The sequence below is a fragment of the Natator depressus genome, chromosome 9 (genome assembly GCF_965152275.1).
Source record: "Natator depressus isolate rNatDep1 chromosome 9, rNatDep2.hap1, whole genome shotgun sequence".
In the NCBI taxonomy this organism is placed as follows: Eukaryota; Metazoa; Chordata; order Testudines; family Cheloniidae; genus Natator; species Natator depressus.
Window position 1 is genome coordinate 97463782 of NC_134242.1, and position 20356 is coordinate 97484137.

At 43.5% G+C, this 20356-nt stretch overlaps 1 protein-coding gene across 1 annotated transcript in view; it reads left to right on the forward strand.

Moving 5' to 3' along the window:
• The window catches only part of GPC3 (glypican 3), a 266732-nt gene that overhangs the window by 108871 nt on the left and 137505 nt on the right, over nucleotides 1-20356 (forward strand). Inside the window, exon 3 of the mRNA XM_074962746.1 lies at nucleotides 11585-12279. Coding sequence (XP_074818847.1) covers nucleotides 11585-12279 — 695 coding nt within the window. The remainder of the gene's footprint in view (nucleotides 1-11584; nucleotides 12280-20356) is intronic.

The following is a 20356-nucleotide window of genomic DNA, read 5'->3' on the forward strand; positions in this document are numbered from 1 at the left end:
ATCAGAGCAAGAGTTAGCTGCAGCTGCAGGAGGCACTTGCTTTCAAACTTTTTGCTTAGCTCTTAGTGACAAGATGCTGAACCAGGACATGGCTGCTGTAGTGTGGATGAGCTGGTGAGGGAGAAGATACAGGGAGCCCTTCTCCCTAGCTAGTGCACCAGCGTGGGGAGCAGACAGAACTTAGGCTGGGGGCTCTTGGAGGTTCATGGTTGTAGACCAGCCTGGTGGTGTCTGGGTGTCACTGGGAGGGATGCCGGGGAAGGGCTGCAAAAGTGAAGCAAGAACAGCCAACTCATTGCACTCACCCTGGCTTCTGTTCCAGCTACTTGGAACCCTATAGCTACACCTGCACCAGGCACCAGTGTCGGTGGCAGGTAGGGTGTGTGTAGCTACACACCACAGTGAAAAGCAGGCTGCATCCATGCTGTGGTGGGTAACTGCAGGTACCAGTGAAATACTCTGGCAGTGAGAGACTAAAGATAGCAGGGAGGCATGGCTCAGGTGAGGAGGGAGCCCTGTAGGACACACAGCCTTACTGTCCTAAGCCATGACTCGCCAGCCACGCTGCTATTTATACCTGTGTGAGGGGGACTCTGTTTGTATATTACACGCCACCCATAGCAGCATGCAGTGTATACGTACCCTATGAGTGCTGCTCGTCACTTGCGTGAGGTCCACGCTTGTGCCCAGCAGATGTAAGTGGTGTGTAGGTCTCGTGCAGTCCCTCTGTACGGGGTGACTTTCACCTGGGTGAATATAGACGCACCCCGTAGCCTTTGATTTGGCTTCGCAGTCTTGTCCTCTTGCATCTCAGCTGATACCCCACTCTCATAGCCTTTGCCTCCACCTTCTCTATCCTCTTTATCCCCTTCCGTACGTTCCCACCGTAAACCCTATCTTTTGTACCTATTCCTGTTCCTCCCTGTAACATGACTTCTCAAAGAGGTGCACAAATACCCAGATATATGACTTCAGCAGCTCACTAGAAAGTGTGTACCTTTACCAGGGCCCCTATGTTGAGCTGGGGTGGAACCGGAGTTATGGGGTGAGCTTGGGAGCAGCTGTAGGAACTCCTTCTTTACTACTCCCTTGCAATGGGCTGGGGATCACTGGTAATTGCGGAAGATGGGGGAGCAGGTGGGGAGCTCCCCATCTAACTCCTCAGCTCTGTGGACCCTTGCATGGGGCCAGGGAATGACTGTAACTGGTGAAGGAACAAGTCCAGGGGGAGCCCCATTCCTCCCTTTCCAGATTCCTACATGGGCCAAATGAGAGTCTGGGGAGGGCAGGTGTTCTTCACAGCCCAGGTCTCTGGTCAGGTGTCAGGGAGGAGTTTAGTAAGTATCTTATCTGTGTACAACTGCTGAAGAGGCCACACGGGAGGAGTGGGGAGAAGGAATGAGTCAGGGCATGTACGGTGGCTTTATCTGCCCATTCTACCCTGCAGAGAAGACCCTTATAAACATCAGCAAGGCAGCAGAAACCTGCATACAACTTGTAAACACTAAGTGAAACAGCATTTGAGGATTAATCATGGATGGAGTGATCTGTCTCAAACTCAAATTCTTAGAATTATTCAGTGCTCCTTTTAAAACACTGGTAGAGATTAGATCTTGTTTTGGATTACACCATATTATGCTCAGAAAATGCAGGGATTACAGGCTTTTAGATCCGAAGGAACAAGAGCAAACATGAATTTTCAATACAAATTTTTGCATATGTAGGAGTAGGAATCGGTAATGAAGCTTTCAGTTCAGCCCCGATTCGGCAAGGTGCTTAAGCACATGTGTAACTTTAGGGCTGGGATTAGTGCCATTGAAGTAGATGGAGCTACTAATGTGATTAAAGCTATATATTTTCAGTAGAGACAGGGAAGTGTTAGTACCATTATACAGGGCACTGCTGAGACCTTATCTGGAATAGTGTGCAATTCTGGTCTCCCAGGTTGAAGAAAGATGAATTCAAACTGGAACAGGTACAGAGAAGGGCTACTAGGATGATCCAAGAAATGGAAAACCTACCTTATGAGTGGAGACTCAAAGAGCTTGGCTTGTTTAATGTAATCCTAAGAGAGATATGATTGCTCTCTATAAATACATCAGAGGCTTAAATACCAGGGAGGGAGAGGGGTTATTTAATTTAAAGCGCCAATGTGGACACAAGAACAAATGGATATAAACTGGCCATCAACAAGTTTAGGCTTGAAATTAGACAAAGGTTTCTAACCATCAGAAGAGTGAAGTTCTGGAGCAGCCTTTCAAGGGGAGCAGTGGGGGCAAAAAACCTAACTGGCTTCAAAACTGAGCTTGATAAGTTTATGGAGAGGATGGTATGATGAGATGCCTACAATGGCATGAAGCTGACCTGCGACTACTAGTAGCAAATATCCCAGTCAGCTGGTGATGGGAGGCTAGATGGGGAAGGTTCTGAGTTACTACAGAGAATTCTTTCCCAGGTGTCTGGCTGCTGGTTTTGCCCACATATTCAGGGTTTAATTGATCACCATATATGGTGGATTCTCTGTAACTTGAAGACTTTAAACCGTGATCTAAGGACTTCAGTAACTCAGCCAGAGGTTAGGGGTCTGTTACAGGAGTGGACGAGTGAGGTTCTGTGGCCTGCGATGTGCAGGAGGTCAGACTAGATAATCACAATGGTCCCTTCTGGCCTTAAAGTCTGAGTCTAAAATCTATATATTTGCTAAACTGAGGCCTTAGTTTTTTTAAGAAAGCAGTGAAAGCGGCTGGAGCTCTTAACTAGTTTTAATTAGGTTTTCATTTTTGCTAACTTGTTTTTTAGCCTTTTAAAGAATTGACTGGCGACATGACTCTGTTTGTTTCCTTCCATGTTAATGTCCTAAATTATGACAAGAATTTTCCTCCTACAGAAAACTGTAAAAATTAATTAGGACTTTTTCTGTTCATTGTAACACTGTATGTTAATTAGACCAGAGAAAAGCGACATAAAGTTTTATGTCACAAGAATGTATCTTTTAAAACTTTCTATATTTGTGTCCATTAATGAAATAAAACTGATCCAAGGAATTCAACAGTGATTTAAAAACTGTTTTTGGCATACATGTGAAACCAGATAACTACACCCTATGTGATGACAAGTGTGAGAAGAGGGAATCCAGACTGGGAGCATCCGGCTTTAATCATCGGAATTAACATGCATGCAAATAGCGCGTTGTTCTGTCATAGCAAGGGGGCACCAGGTCGAAATTTACAAAGATCCTTTCTTCACTGTGAGGCTATTCTGAGAATGAGAAATGGGATTCTTGTACATTTTAATATATAGCCGTTGCCACTGAAAAAAGTCTGTATTTACCGCAGTTACTATACTACCCTGTTCCCTCTTCCGGCCATAGGGAAAGGTAGGCAGTATTGCTGTATGGTAGCTGGCTTAACTTTTTAATGGCAACCACTCTACTACCCATCCACCAGAATTAGCTTGAGAACTGAAGAGAAAAGCACGACAATCATATACCTGCTCAGACACCAGAAAGCAAATCAGATAACCCCAAAGTTGCTGCTTTTTAATTTCTCACAATTAGCTAAACAATCTCATGATTTTTTGGGACCTGACTCTCTCTTTATTTTTTTATGTTTGGGGTTGGCAGTAACGGAAAAAGAACTGCAGCACAGCTGACAAAAGGCATTTTTCTTAGCTCTAACACCCAGTGCATTAAGAGAAACGAAATTGAAAAGACCATTTGCAATAGTAGCACCATCTGGTGACTTTCAATAATGTTACAGACAACGTAAGAATATTATGCCACATATGAGAGGCATAACTTTAGCCTTGCCTATCTGGATGGTGTCCTTTTTAAAAACTTGCAGTAGAGTGTAAATCAGAATGGAACAAGTCTGTTGAATTTTCTTTTATTACTGCCAAGGGAAACATTCTTGGGCTTTATTTCCTTTCTGTTCAGTATATTGAAAACCTTTTCCAAGTTTGTAACTAAATATTTTGAGCCGCTTGAAAAATGACCAGCACTGGACCATACATATTGTTCCTCCAGCGGCCTGGTTATTCTTGCCAGCCATTGTTGCTGTCTTTGTAGGGTTTTGTCCATGTCCTTCTGTAATACAGCCCTGAGCAATAAGTCTGAAGTTGTCTAGTTCATCAGATATATTGAATAAGTATTTCCTGCTTTGTCACTCTTCCCATATGATTTTTGCTTTGGTTACATCCTCCAACCTAGAACACTGCAAAAATATTCCCAGTCCAGAAGTTATATTTTTTGAGAACTGCAGAGAAGAGCACGACAATCATATACCTGCTCAGACACCAGAAAGCAAATCAGATAACCCCAAAGTTGCTGCTTTTTAATTTCAGAAATTAACAAATTGACAGAAAGCAAAACGTTTGGGCATTTTCATGATGAACAGTCAAGTTTCCCCTGTTGAATACATTTTGCTTCAACTGAACATTCACTAGGAAAAGTATCTGTGTTGAGAGTAAATTAATTTCACTGGTGAATTTTTCTCCAACTTTCTAACCCTGAAGCAAAACCTCTGGTTGTCATGAATGATCTCTTCCATGGGCTAAGGAATTCCCAGGGCCTGGTTCTGTGCTGACGGAAACTGCAGTGTCAGTGACAAGGTAGAGAAATGTGAATTGATTTGGCATTCCCTGGGTGATCAAAATGAGTGTTAACGTACATGCCGAGGTGACAGAAAGTGTGGCTCAGCAGGGAAAGCTACTAATGAGGGGGCATAAGTTAAAGCAGAAGAGTCCTAAAAATGCTAAAATTTGCCTCTGGGTTTATTACTTGTTCACTGAGGCCAGGTTTTTCAAAAGGGCAAAAGAGTTAGGTGCCCAAGTCTCATCAAATTTCAATGCGAGTTTGGCTTTTAACTCTTATAGTCTCCTTGGAAAATCCCAGCTTGAGTTTCTGATGCAGTTTGAAACAGCCAAAACACAAATCCATGGAAGAAGGATACCCTAATTCTAGGGAGGCTGCTGGGTACTCTCTAACCAGTGTGTGTAAATTAGCCATCCTTTGGCCTGTATTTATGTATTTATTTATTTTCATGCTTGTAGAAGACTGGATGGAAATCAGAGGCAAAAAGGCTGTTGTGAATCAAAAATAATCCCTTAGAAGTTAAATTGCAGATTATAAGCAAAGCTAAAAGAAAAAATGTCATGCGTTGGGAAATGTTTCCCATTGTTACTATGTGATATATATTCACGATATATTGTTGTGTGGGGGCTATGTCACTGATGAGGTGTCCAAAATTTGTTTTGTGTTTAATAACGTTTTATGCACCAGAGCTAGGAAAGTAAATGCACTTGTAACGAAAAACACAAAATCTGTTTGTTCGTCCAATGCATAACTGAAAGCTGCTTATGAATGCCCCATTTATGCACGTGTTTATGCAGGTAAGTAATGTACGCTAGGATAGTTTCCATCTGCAGGACCGCATGCAATTTTTTTCTGCAGATTTGCAAGATGCACCATGTTTGGTGGATTGCTTGTGCAGCAGGCTCTGCTAGAGGTGTTCCCTCATTGTCTGTGCACCTTGTAAATAAACCGCTTCAGTGGATTCTGTTTGGTATATACCGAGTAGGAAGTGCTGTACATGTGAATCTACAGTAGTGGAAGATTTTGTGTTAATGGAGAAATTATCTTGGACCACATAATCAAGAGCATTGTAATAAATCTGCACAAGAGGCAAGATTAAAGTTACAAGTGCACCTTTAACTTTGGCATTTCCTGACTTTTGAGCAATTAGGTGTGTCACCTTAATGCTTTCTTAAGCAGGTTTGTTAGGGTTTATGCAGGGAAACTTCAGTGGATTCTCTTTTGGGACTATAAAGAGGGGGAAACAATGATCTGAGGTTAGGATATTGGAAATTGGGAACAGTATAATTCTGGATGGGATTTATTGTCTCTCTGATTTTAACAAATGTATCACCATTCTTTGACATCTCTTCAGCATTCCCGGCAGCCATATTGTTCCCAGTCAGCTGTAGAAAGATTGACAGGTCCGGTCTTTTGCTTCTGAGCCTTTGTTGCTGGACCCCATTTTGGGACCTACTCTACTTCCAAACCCTTGACTAGGGAAGACCAGTTTCTCCTGTCTCTCTCCCCCCATCCCATGCCCTACAACCTCGGCAAGATTGCAGCCTCTGTGTACTTCTGAACTCTACCGGAGCCTGCAGCCTGTAGAAGTTGTCAAGATCCTGCCAGTTTAATCCTGAGCCATTCTGACTCCTGCAGCAGACCTTTTAAGTAGCTGCAGCTCAAGGGAGCACCTACCCTTTTCAGAAAAGCTGGCTTTTCAATTAAGCAACATATTTTTATGATCTGAGCTGAGAGCAGAGTGATTTCATGCTTATGTCAATACTCCCCACTCAATGGACCGTTATGACCTTTTTTACTTATTTTCTTTTTTATCATTTCCATTTCATAATGGCAATATGACACTCAATGCGCCGCATTTCTGGGGAGTTATTGCACTTAAGTAGCTGAAGTCATTCAGACTTTGGCGTCATGCCTCACAGTCTACCTGAGCCTTGCAGTAATTCTCCTTAAATTGCTGGATGGAAGGTCTGATTGCATAAATAGTATGTCCATTCAAACCAATTGTTGCCTGCTACCTTCACTCTAAAGTAAGGGGTCAGCTGTTTTTGTAAGCATGTACTCTGCCATCCATGATAAATTGCCCTTTATATCATCCTATTTGTATTACTGTAGTCAAAGGATCATACAGCATAAGTGCATCAAATGTGATGCTGAGGGCTTGGTCCTCAGCTGACAACACTGCTGCTAACATTCTGTCTGAATTCCCTCCATATTTCAATTGGGTACAGCAGTGTTCTTCACTTCTGACCAAAAGTGTCATAGTGCATTGTTAAACAACTCCCATGTTTTACCCCAGAGCTGGATGAAGTGCTGGATGAAAGTGACCTCAGTGTATAATTTGCATATCTATTTGTAAAGCACTTTTGGATATTTTTACATTAAGCATATGCACAACTACTGCCCTGATTAGGGTGACATTCCTGAACTGTGATCCCCTGACACCAGAAAGATGGCTCCATGGCCATCTTTAACGCCTGGTGTTTGATACAATTATTTCTTGTCAGAGAAATAGTTTAAAGGCAGATTAAAAATTGCACAGCATGATCAAGGTGTATTGTCTGTGCCTTTCAGAATTTATGGTGATACCCGAAATAGAACTTCCCCCTTAAAGAGTTGGTGGGCCATATTTTGTCCTTTGATACCCATGTCCATTGGAAGTTCTGAGGGCATCTCCAAGCACAGAATTTGTGTCACTGCTGTCAGCTCTCAGGGATTTTTGTCATTGTTCTGTTTACAGAACATTGTGCCGTAGCTAGACCTGCAAGCCACCCTGAGTTGGTCTCTTAGAAAATGTTTTAGACAGCTTTAGAAAGTTAAATAAAACTGTCTTACTCCAACTAAAGTTGCAAGAGTTTCAACCACCCCATGTCCTAAGCAGGACTACTTTCACCATCAGCAAACCCAGGTCACTGAATTTGTTGGGAATGAGAAGTCCAGGGATCTGCAGCATTACTCCTCCCTTCCACTCTCCCTACTGATCCATTCTTGTGAGCTCACAGGGGATCGAAGCTCAAAAGTTTTCTCCTCTTTGAAGTACTTGGAATTTGACCGTGGGTCAGTTTTAAAACTAGCTGGGGTTTTGGAGGAATATTTTAAAACAGAAAATGTGTTGTTATTTTTTTAGCGGGGAGCTGGGAAAGAATAATTTGGATCTGTGAGCCTTTACTGGGTAACTTTTTAAATTTCCTAATGTGGCAGCAGGATGCTGATCAAGGTGCTGACGTGTCCTCAGCTTCCCTATTACTTTTTCAAAGGGGTAAACACAAAGGTTCCAAGAAACAAAAAACAGAGACTCTTTGCCAGTTGTTATGAAAAAAATTAAGTAAGTCTCTTGACCTTAAAGCAGCGGGTCTCTGAGTGCTTGCTCTTCTGTTACACCACTCTCCCTGATTCCGCTCTGAAGCATCCCTAGCTGTAGGAGGTTTGTATAAGAGTTTTGAATATTTTCTAATCAGTGAATATTCCCCTAGCTCTGATGCTAGCTTGCAAAGCACAGAGGTATGGGAAAAGGGAAGAAGGATGACTTTTCTGAGGCAACCAACTGAGAAGAGGTTAAAAGTGAACGGTGAGACACAGCATGAAAAACCTGGTAAAGGTTATACAAGGCGCCCAAAGACATTGGCCCAAAAGGTGCTTTGTAGTTTTTGTCAAGGCAGAAGCTATTTGCCGTGCTTTATTCCAGAATAAAGGAAAAAAGTTTCTGCATCTCCGTGCCCTATTTAAAGAAACTCTTGTTTTCAGGCGTTTCTACTGGCACAACCTTAACTTGTCCTCCTTGTGCAGAAGCATTATGATACATGTGCTCTGGGTTGTATAGGGCCCCTGCCATAGGTTGCATCATGAGAGGGACACCAAGCAGTGCAGGTTCTCTACCTGGCTGTGCTGCAGACATCTTCCATGGGGCTGGGTAGAACTCTCATAATGGATTAATGCGGGTGTGGGTTAAGGTTGCATACGCAATCCTAATTTGGGCATTTCCTAACCTTTGGGGTACCTGAATTTTCAGCCTTAACATTCTTATAATGTAGCTTTTTGCATAGACTTGAAGATTTATATCACAGTAGCATTTACAGATCTCAATCAAGATGAGGGCCCGAGCATGCTAAGTGCTGTATATACACAGATCAAGACACAGTCCGTGCCCTGAGGCCCTAACAGTCTAAGAAATGATCTCTTTAATATATGATAGTGCCTCTCCCCAAAGTGGGCCCATCTCCTGGCAGAGGGCTGGTCGCTGATCTAGCTGATGGCAGCCATCTTGTGGAAAAGGGACGTAACTTGTGATCCTGCTGGTATCGAGAGCCAGCATTCATCGGTTTCCGTTCTGCTCCAACACAGATTTAACAAATGGGAAAAGAACACTATGGATTAAAAATTAAAAATTTCCTTCAATTATTAAACATGAATAATTTTCATGCAAATCGAGCCTGGATTCGTGTTTCCAGACGGATGCAGATCAAAGCTATTATGCTGTGAAGTGTCAGCGACCTGTGAACCAAGAGGCTGGTCGTTATTTTTATCCTTTTATTAATAGTACCCTGGAGGATGAGGGACCTAGAACAATGTAGCTGTTTAGCATAAAAAAGACTTACATTTCTGTCTGCGGGGATCTGTGCTCCTCTTTAACTTGTTCATTTGCATACCGAGAGAGAGGAACTGGGGGTATAGCACCTTGATACCATTTGAGCAGGAAAATACTGATTGGTATACAATTAGACCGCAACGGCTAAGTGAGCCCGTCGCCGGAGGTGCTTTTAATTAGTCCTGTTTGTGGTGTGAAGGAAATACATGCAGAATGTCCCTGGGTCCTGGAGAGAGGATTGGGAAAATGTGGAATTCTGACTCCAGAAATACATATGCAGCTTTCATGAAGTCAGTGGGAGTTGTGTGTGTATATCTGAAGGCAGTTTGGTGTTGAATACAGATGTCTAAGTACTATATTGAATCCTCTCCAGATAACTTCATCTGAATGGAATGAATAACTTCACATGGAAAAACTTGAAAGGAACACAAGGCGGGAGGAGTTGTCTTTTCAAATAAAGAAACATTAATAGTTCGGTGAGCTCCTCATGTTATGAACCCTTGTTGCTTTAATATTTCCAGACATTCGAGTAGGACACCCCATTTTGCAACGTAATTCGTGAGGGCTCAGTCTGTTGCTCCATTCACAAGGGCTGGGGTTTCACAGGTCACCTGACTCTAGGTGTCTGCCTGGGGCTGGAAGGTTCCTAAGGAACTCGCCTGGTGGAAAGCAGGTAAAATCCAGAGTGCAAGGAAAGCATGGGAGACGCCTTCTGAACCCGGGCAGCCGTTTGTCACAGTGCTACCATTTTGGGCCTGATTCTGGATCCTTTTCTTATGCTGAGTGGAGCCTCACTCTGCAAGTAGCTCTCCCTCCACCCCTCCCACATGCACCAGGCAGGGTTCCCTGAACGCCACCCCTCACTCACTAGGGGACGCTGCCTTCCCTAGACCTGTCCCCCTCCCACACCAACAGCCACCACAACACCCACTGCTGAGGAGACCGTGGGGGTAGAAGAATCATTGATTTTTCTCTCACTTGAGAAATGCCACCAAAACCTGGGCAGCTGGCTGGGGTGGGGCGGGCAAGGCGTGGGGTGGATTTGGAGAGGAAGGGAAGGAAGAGTATTTTCCCCAGAAGATGTCACACATGGAAAGTTTTTTTTGAGGAGAGCCCCTTGGTATACTTTCAGCAGCACTTCACTGATTGGTGAACTGAGGGAGACCCTAAACCTCCAATTGCAGAAGCTGGGGCTGGACAGCAGGGGACAGATCACTCAAAATTGCCCTGTTCTGTTCATTCCCTCTGAAGCGTCTGGCAGTGGGCGCTGTTAGCAGACAGGATACTGGGCTAGACGGATGATTGATCTGGCCATTCTTATGTTTTCATGAGCATATAGAATTTTGTTTAACATTTACTTCTGCTTAATGTGACATTAATGTGGTTTAGGGAGCTAGAGTGAAATTCAGTGGTATTGGGTAGCCTTTTCTGCTCTGTCTGAACTAATTGGTGGTGTCAGTCCAGAACCTAATGGTGAGCCTCACAAAAATTCACCCTCGTGTTTGGCACCATTGCTGGTTGTTTCCGTAGAGGGATCAGCGATGGATACTCAGCTGACTTCTTTCTAGAAATGCTCCTTCATTGGCCTGTTCCGTGGATAAACTCCTTTTCCAATGGGGAGGAAGTGGAACTGGATACTTAACTGGTGTGAATCCAGTGAAGTCAATGGAGCTGTGCTGATGTACACTAGCAGATAATTTAGTCCCCAATACCTTTCACAAGAATTAAAGTGACTTAAAAAAAAAACTCTAAAGAAGAATCAGTGCAGAAAGTTAAATCCTGATAACCATTATGAACCTGTAAATATTTTCCTTTCTGTGGCAGAATGTCAGCATTTAATATTTCCTGATTTGACATACTATACAGTTTGGTGTCAAGTATGTAACCATCTTAAATTAAGAGACTTGATATAGAATTCCTGTTAATTTCAATTCAATATGAGAGAGAGAGCGAACTTGCAATCCTAGCCCATTTTTGTAATCAATATTTTCTTTAAAAGCTGAAATTTAACTAGATCAGAGCTTTTGTTGTTTGAAATGTAACTGGTGTTTAAGGAGTGTTTAGACTCCTCAGATCTTATACACTCCTCTGATCTGATATAGTTCCACACTAGCAGTGACAGCTACAGATGTGGATAGGAGTCAGTGGATGAACAGCAGTGTGAATAGGACCTCAGTCTTAGCAACAAACATATTACAGTATGCATCCGATGAAGTGAGCTGTAGCTCACAAAAGCTCATGCTCAAATAAACTGGTTAGTCTCTAAGGTGCCACAAGTACTCCTTTTCTTTTTTCTTTTTACGAATACAGACTAACACGGCTGTTACTCTGAAACCTGTCATATTACAGTATTTGTTCTCCCATCTCAGAGTTTGTCTTTTAATTCCTTGTTTTGTTTTTATTTTCAGAAGCCTTCGAAATTGTAGTACGGCATGCAAGAAACTACACCAACACCATGTTTAGGAACCACTACCAGAAAATGGGGTCCAGAGCTCTTAAGTTTGTTGGAGAACTTTTTACAGATATCTCGCTTTATATACTGGGCTCTGACATCCATGTGAATGACATGGTCAATGAATTTTTTGACAGCTTGTTCCCTTTAGTCTACTCACACTTGGTGAACCCAGGCTTCCCTGACCCCTCTGGAGAAATGATAGAATGCCTGCGGGTAGCAAGGCGGGACCTCAGGGTGTTTGGTAACTACCCCAAGATTATGATGACCCAGGTATCAAAGTCATTGCAGACCACGCGAGCCTTCCTGCAAGCGCTCAACCTGGGGATCGAAGTCATAAACACTACCGACCACTTAAAATTCAGCAAGGAATGTGGACGCGCGCTGCTGAGGATGTGGTACTGTTCTCATTGCCAAGGGCTACTGATGGCGAAGCCTTGTGCCGGATACTGCAGTGTTGTGATGCAAGGGTGCCTGGCCAGTGTTGTGGAGATAGATAACTACTGGAGAGAATATATTCGATCCCTGGAAGGGCTGACCAAAGGCATGTATGGAATCTATGACATGGAGCATGTCCTGCTTAGTCTCTTCTTGTTGATACAAGACTCGGTCGTGTATGTCCAGAAGAATGGAGGGAAGCTGTCCGCAACAGTGAGTTCTTTTAAATATTGCTATGTCCTCTTTGCTACAGCCATCTTTTTCCATGTGATCAGGCTATCCATTGAACACATGGAGCCTCATGTATTTTAGAAAATCTTCCATTAAAACAAGCAACTCTTTCCCCCAGGCTCCCTCCCCCGATTCGTTCTGACTTCTAAGACTTACCTGAACCTGCATGAACCTATCGCAGAACTGGGGTTAATTCCCAGCTCAGGCTCTGGGTTGTCAGGAGCTGGGAATGTGCAGTGGTGACCGAATCCCACTTTGGATCTCTCAGCAGCAGTTCCCATCCGTTGATTTCAGGTTATATGAGACACCTGGAGAAAGGAGCTTCGTTCAGTCTGTGTCAGTCTGAGATGTGTGGCTGTGATGCTGAACATCTTGGGAAACGAATGGGGGATCCACAGGATTTCAGCCGGGGTGTGAAGCATGGCAGATGGTGGAGGAGGGACCACATTCCTTCCTAGTTTAACAGTAACTGTCTGGTGCCTGGTTGCTCCAAACACCAAGGACGGCACATCCTGTATGGTACAGTCCAGGGCGGTTACAAATCCATGATTTTTTGTCTTTCAAATTTCTTTTATTTAAATGAGATTTTTTGATGTGGGTGTTTAAATTATAATGTTTTCTTTTTAAAAACTAACCCTGTTTCAAATGAAATCTGAATTTAATATAAAATATGTCAAAGCCTAAACTACTTATAATCTCTTACAATATTTACGTAAAAATAAATATGCGGAATCCATGAGCCTCTGTCAAAACCTTTTGAGTGAAAGGTTGCTTTTCTGTAGAAAGAAAGACTGAGGGGCAGGGAACATCTAGTTTTATAAATATATCCGAGTAAATCACATTCTTGTACTAAGGGATTGATCCTGTGAGGGCCCCAGGCATTGGAACCTGGCCTCCGACCCCAGGAGACACCATCATGTCTCTCATTGGCGTCCTCCACTGAGCCCACCTGGGTGGTGTCATACTCCTATTTTATAGCTTCTCCCTATCTGAGCTCCGATTGGCTCATTTCTCAAATTATGAATATTTATGACTACACCCACCATGGAAACTTCCTCTGCAGCCCATGGAAAAACACGGATCTGCCCAGAAACGACCGGGGTAGATGGTTCTGGGCACTTCAAGTAAGTGGCCTTGCTCTGTCTCCTTGCACATGTACACAGAGAGACACACAAGCAGAAATTCATTAATTTCTGAACTGCCTCCCTCTCTGTCTCTAAACACGTACAGTACTGCAGCGCATAAGGCGTATAGGCTACATGAGCAAAAATCTTGGATTGTTGTTAGTTCTTTTGTTTTCCTGGCGGGAGGGGCGGGGGAGTTATGTAACAAGGGAGAAGGAGCGGAGTGTGCAGCTGGAAAGGAGCAACAGTGGTGTGAAAGCTGTGGGAAGAAGGGACAATATTCTTTAGAGCGCAGCCTCTGGGATTGATTGCAACACCTGGGAACTGGAGAAAAAACCTGCCGTGTCTGCAGGTCATAGAATCATAGAATATCAGGCTTGGAAGGGACCTCAGGAGGTCATCTAGTCCAACCCCCTGCTCAAAGCAGGACCAATCCCCAATTTTTGCCCCAAATCCCTAAATGGCCCCCTCAAGGATTGAACTCACACCCCTGGGTTTAGCAGGCCAATGCTCAAACCACTGAGCTGTCATAAAGAGACCCTCTCTGGGAATATTTTCAAGAATTTCCTGTACATCTGGGTGAAAAAGGAACGGGTGTAATGTAAAGTTTAAATGGTGTGCTGAGGAGATGTAAGGCCTGGCTGTCAGAATGAAACAGCATTATGGAAAATGCTCCTCAGATGGCAATGACTTTGAAGATGATGATGTGGACATGTCTGAACAACCTGAATCAGCTGGTTAGTAAACTTATTTTTGAACCATTCTTATGGACTGCCTAACATGTCCTTACTATGCTAATAGACGATAACTTAGATTATGGTCATAAGTTTGTGTTTTAAGTGGATTGATTGATTGCTTCTGAATTTCAAAATGTTAGTGTTCAAAATATAATGGGTATATTAGTTTGTGGGAATATTTATCAAGTACATTTGTACGATTACTGCTGGACTTCTGACATGATTTTTTATTGCTCTATATAATCAAACATCTTAGGTGAAGATAACCTGTTTAAAAGTAAAGTTTTATTTAGGCCTTTATGAATTTAAACTTTTTGAAAACGTTTTTTTTCTGAGTTGTTTGGTATGTTGCTACAAATAAGGGTTTAAATAGATTTTGAAAATCCTTATGATTTATTATTAACTGGGTTTAGAATAAATTAAATCATTGAAACAGTGGTACAAACAGCTGCAGTGGGAGGAATCTTTCATTTACAATCCCATTTTTTAAAGCAGCGCATTGAGTAATACTCAGGGAGTGAGAATGACTTGTTTTTATGATTTTGTTTCAGAGCCCATCTTAGACATAAGAGGTTGTGAATGTCCATCATCTGCAATGTGTGCACTTCAGAATCATCTGCTGCAACTAAACAGGTGTCAAACAGTAAATTACCTGTTTCAGAGTAACAGCCGTGTTAGTCTGTATTCGTAAAAAGAAAAAAGAAAAGGAGTACTTGTGGCACCTTAGAGACTAACCAGTTTATTTGAGCATGAGCTTTCGTGAGCTACAGCTCACTTCATCGGATGCATAGCATATCGTGGAAACTGCAGAAGACATTATATACACACAGAGACCATGAAACAAAACTTCCTCCCACCCCACTGTCCTGCTGCTAACAGCTTATCTAAAGTGATCATCAAGGAAGGCCATTTCCAGCACAAATCCAGGTATTCTCACCCTTCCCCCCCCCCCCCCCCCCAGACACACATACAAACTCACTCTCCTGCTGGTAATAGCCCATCCCTCTTTGAAACCTCTCTTTATAATGCGCATGATAATCAAGGTGGGTCATTTCCAGCACTAATCCGGGGGGGGGTGGTGAGAAAACCTGGATTAGTGCTGGAAATGACCCACCTTGATTATCATGCGCGTTATAAAGAGAGGTTTCAAAGAGGGATGGGCTATTACCAGCAGGAGAGTGAGTTTGTATGTGTGTCTGTGTGGGGGGGGGAGGGGGGAAGGGTGAGAATACCTGGATTTGTGCTGGAAATGGCCTTCCTTGATGATCACTTTAGATAAGCTGTTAGCAGCAGGACAGTGGGGTGGGAGGAAGTTTTGTTTCATGGTCTGTGTGTGTATATAATGTCTTCTGCAGTTTCCACGATATGCTATGCATCCGATGAAGTGAGCTGTAGCTCACGAAAGCTCATGCTCAAATAAACTGGTTAGTCTCTAAGGTGCCACAAGTACTCCTTTTCTTTTTTCTTAGTAAATTACCTGTATCGAAAAAAATACTTTCTTCATCATCCAGTAAAACCATGGCTGAGTTCGTAACCAGGACCATCAAATTCCAGGCAGACTCCTTAGATGAAAAGATTGCTGGGTTCATTTATGCAATAAATTCTCCTTTTCCCCTTGTTCAGAACAAACTTTTCATTGACATGGTTCAAGCATTATGACCAGGTTACACTCCCCCTGGGAGAGAAGACATTGCTGGAAGGTTGCTGGATACAGGGTATGAAGAGGAAATGGAACAGTGTGCAAAAAACATTGACGGGAAAGTCGTTAATCTGAAGGCAGGTCTACGCTTAAGACACTACAGTGTAGCAGTTGCACCGGTGCAGTGAAGCACTTCAGTGAAGACACTATAACGCTGACAGGAGAACTTCTCCCGTCGGCGTAGTTAATCCACCTCCCTGAGAGGCAGTACCTATTTCAATAGGAGAAGCGCTCCTGTCTACACCAGGGGATAGGTCAGTATAACTGCTTCGCTCGGGGTGCGGTAAGCGATGTAGTTATACGGATGTAAGTTTATAGTGTAGACCTGGCATGAGCCTTGATGTGTGGAGTAATGTACACAATGATCCAACAATAAGTGCTGGTGTGACAGCAGAAAGAGGGGGTCTGTCTTATGGAAATAATTGATACACCAGGAAATGCCCATACAGCAGAGTACTTAAAAGAAGTATCAGTGAAAGCTGTCACAAACTGTGAACAAAAATTCAAGTGTCAGTTGTGTAGCTTTGTCACAGACAGTGCTGCAAATGTAGCAAAGATGAGAAGAAATCGAGAAGAAGGTAACAAAGGGAACCTGAAACTTGTAGCATATGGGTGCAGTGCTCATTTGATGCGTCTTTTAGCTAGTGTCTTGTGCTGAAATAGCAAAATCCTTACAGGAGAACCACTCTGCTTCAGCCTCGCCGAAGAGAGGAGGCGGAGACAGACTAATTCTCCCCCAGGATGTACAGTTGAATTCAGTGGTCGACTGTTCTGAGCTGTGAGTTCAGAACTGGCCCATTGTGACGAAAATTGGGACCAAATAGATGGAACTACCACAGCCAAAGAAGCCAACACTGGAGGCGAGAGCCATGTGGCAGACACACTGAATACACCGAAACCTGCTTCCAGAGCCCTGGACAAACTGCGGGGAGATTGTTGCTGTGTTGCTGATGCTGCTGACATTTGGAAAGAACTTCAAGGGGCCTTGACAACAGAAGTATCCAACACCACAGTTAACTGGCAGGCAGGAAAGAGGCGGCTGGATCAAGCAAAGTACCAGGGTAGATGCCTAGCTGCTGGAGAAGATGCTGCTATGACCTGGGCATCTAATAATCACCAGCCTCTCGTGCCAACCATAACACCTTTCAGGGCGGGAGGTGCCTTTGGAGCAGTCCATGGTTGCTGACGCTGTTTTAAAGCAAGTCAGACCACTGAACCTGGGGGAAGTCGCTAGCTAAGCACCCGGCACCACAGGCCGTTGAAGTGCTAACCCAGCTTTGGACAGCAGGAGCCTGTTCTGCAGGCACAGAAGGAATATTTACTTCATTTGGACAATTCATTCAAAGTTGAGAGATCGATTGGGAGTTGAAAAAGAGGAAAACATGTCTCTCTCTTCCAGTCTGTGAATAAAAACGAGGAGAGAGGGGACGAGATCTCCTACTTTTAAAAGTTTGAAGGGCAGCCTAAGTAATTGAGGAGACTGTTGTTTCATTTTTCAAGAGACTTAGGCGACAGGAACTTAAGCTCCAGTCACTCTCTGTTAGGCATATTTGAAATTTTTCCCAGGCTGACCTGAAATACTCAGTTTAATTCACTGACTACAGTAAATCCCTTTGTTTACTAAATCGTTTAATTGTAAACGTGAATCATGTTTTTATAAGAGAAGTTTAGGTATGCAAACATTTAAGATTGTTTTTCTTTAATAAAAATAAATTGTATCTGCTGTTTGTGTGTGTTTAATTAAGTTCCAGTTACCATCCCAATGTGGCTTGACACAAATTGTGAGCCAAAAAAGAGTTAATTATCTAGTAAATAAGCAATAAATCATTCACCATTTTCTAGCATACTAAATATGTGCAATCAATAAGGATCTGACATATTCAGCTATATAATTGCTTCGATAAATGTATATGGTTATAGTGTACCCTGATAGGTTAGCCCTCCCTCCCCAAGTACCCAATCTAGTGTAAAAGCTCTATTTAGTTGTAAGTCAACATGGTTTAATGGTTATATCAACCAATGAGAATGCACCTCTAATTAGAAAATACCTGAAGTACAAAAGGAAAAGTGGACTAAAATAGAAGATTTAAATCCAACCACCCTGATATTCTGTGTTCTGCATCACTACAGTAGGTAAGGGGTCCTCTCTCCTACTAACGCATTCCCAATCTTGGCTACATATCTCAGATGTGGGAATGTTTTATTATTTATTAGAAGTGACCCGACTTTTAAATTATACTGTGTGAATTTCTGAACCTCTCTGGAAACTGTGAGGCTTTCTTGTTCAGAAAATACCATGGCTTTTTTTAAACACCAGGGACAAATGGAATGCAGTAATATGAGACTTGTTTTGCAAAGGAAAGTTGTAAAGACAAGATTGAATTGCTCAGCACAGGTATGGTAGAGTGTGTGAGGAGATTGTGAGAATCGTGTCCTTGTTTGCTTAAAGCCAGTTATAAGAAGGCCGCTGTTAGCTGTTTGTTCCTGTCATTCTTGACTGCTGTTTACAAAAGAGCTGTATTTATATAGGTCATTGTAGTGCTCTCACTGGAAGTAATTCTTGTCTGTTTTGGGGCCATGAAAATAGATTTTGAGCTGTGCTTGGCATTGTGCCATTTTTACTAATTTAAACTGTGTTACGTGCCCCGTTTGCTCAATGATCGCCTAGCCCTTATCCATATGTCGCAGATTGAATTCCCCCAAGCACGAAACATGACACGGTCCTAATCCTGGTTGTGAAACTGTGTGGTAGGACCGTGCCAATCCTGTACCTTTTTGTAGTTGGCACAAATAAGGTGTGGCCTATTCCCACTTCTCAGCCAAGATGTAAGGGTCTGACCTGAAGCCCATTGAAATCAGTACAGTATTAGCCTTTCCTAATAGCATAGGGGCTTAGTGAAGCCTCCTGGTACTAACTGTGGTCTAGATTGTGCCTACATGTGGATGTGTGATGAGTGTGATGAGGAAGGTAGAATCTCCTATTACCAGTGGTTCAAGGGACGATGGCACCTCCTCCCCCCCACCTGCAATGTCCCAGGAACAATGTTCAGTATATCTTATTTAAAGTTTGTTGCAATTGTCACTGCTCTAGTGTATCCAAGGTCCTCACCGGTGACAGCCGCAAGAGCTCTCGGATACAGACCGTGCTACAGTGTATTGTATGTAACAGCAGATTTGGGCTAGGCATGTCCTTGCCTGGGGTCAGTGCCTTATTACTGACGATAAAATGGGAAATCCTGCTACTGTACCGCAAATGTAAACAACACCCTGCCGAGCTGCTTCATTAATGACGGTGAAACTAACCTGCCAAAGCCTGAAATTCCGAGTTAGGCTGGACACTTAGGTTCTTAATCGCTAGTGTTTGGCTAAAAGGAGCAACTGTATAATTTGAATGCAAAAGCGTTGGCCTTGATTCTTCCGTGCCTCTTTCTTCTGTGAAATTCGGTTCCTCCTTTCGCACCATAAACAGAATTTTAACTAAGTACCAGTGAGTTTAATCATTGCAGCCCCTCTGAAAGCAATGGGGTTGCTAAGGGCGTGTCCGCACATGAACCACAACAGCTGCCTGGTGACTCCGCTGCAGCTGTGTCGCTGTAGCGCTTCCGTGAAGACGCTAACTACGCCAAAGGACAGGCTTCTCCCGTCGGTGCAGGTAATCCACCTCCCCAACAGGCAGTAGCTAGGTCAGTGGGAGAATTCTCCCATTGACCTAGAGCTGTCTGCACTGGGGTTAGGTCAGTTTTACTGTATCGCTCAGAGGTGTGGATTTTTCACACGCCGGAGCGACCTAATTTTTCCATGCTTGAAGGCACGTGGCATGCAGAACCTTTGTTATAGACGGTGATACACAAGGAAAGACTCCAGCTTGCCTCTTGGAGCCCAGCTTGAGCTTCCACGGCTTGAAGTTAGAGGAAAAGCTTATTTGTACTTGTAAACTGAGCTCATTTGACCTGGAAATAATGGAGACAATAACTACAGAACCCCAGAACCATAGAGAAGGGGTCGAGTGCCGCAGGAATGTGCTGGCCGCTGCTTCCCGCAGCTCCCATTGGCTGCAACGGTGAACCGCGGCCACTGGGAGCTGCGGGGGGCCGTGCCTGTGGATGGTCAACGTAAACAAAATGTCTCGTGGCCCACCAGCGGATTACCCTGATGGGCCGCGTGCTGAAGGTTGCCGACCTCTGTCATAGAGGGAGCACATTATAAAAGGTTGGCATTTCAGCTGGGGGCACAAGTGTGCCTTTAAGAACATTGCCCACCCTTTTTGCACCTGCAAACCTGGACATGCTCATGAGAAACTGCCAGGGCAACTCTCCCTGTGTGAAGGCCAGCTGTGGTTTTGCAGGCATGTGCAATGTGTGTGGAGATTTGTGGCCTTGGTAATTTAAGCACCTAATGATCTGGGTTTTTCTTCCTGATTTTTTTTTTTTTTTTGCCACAGGAGAGATTTATAAATTGTAAGGCCAGAAGGGACGACTGGGATTGTCTGGTCCGATTTC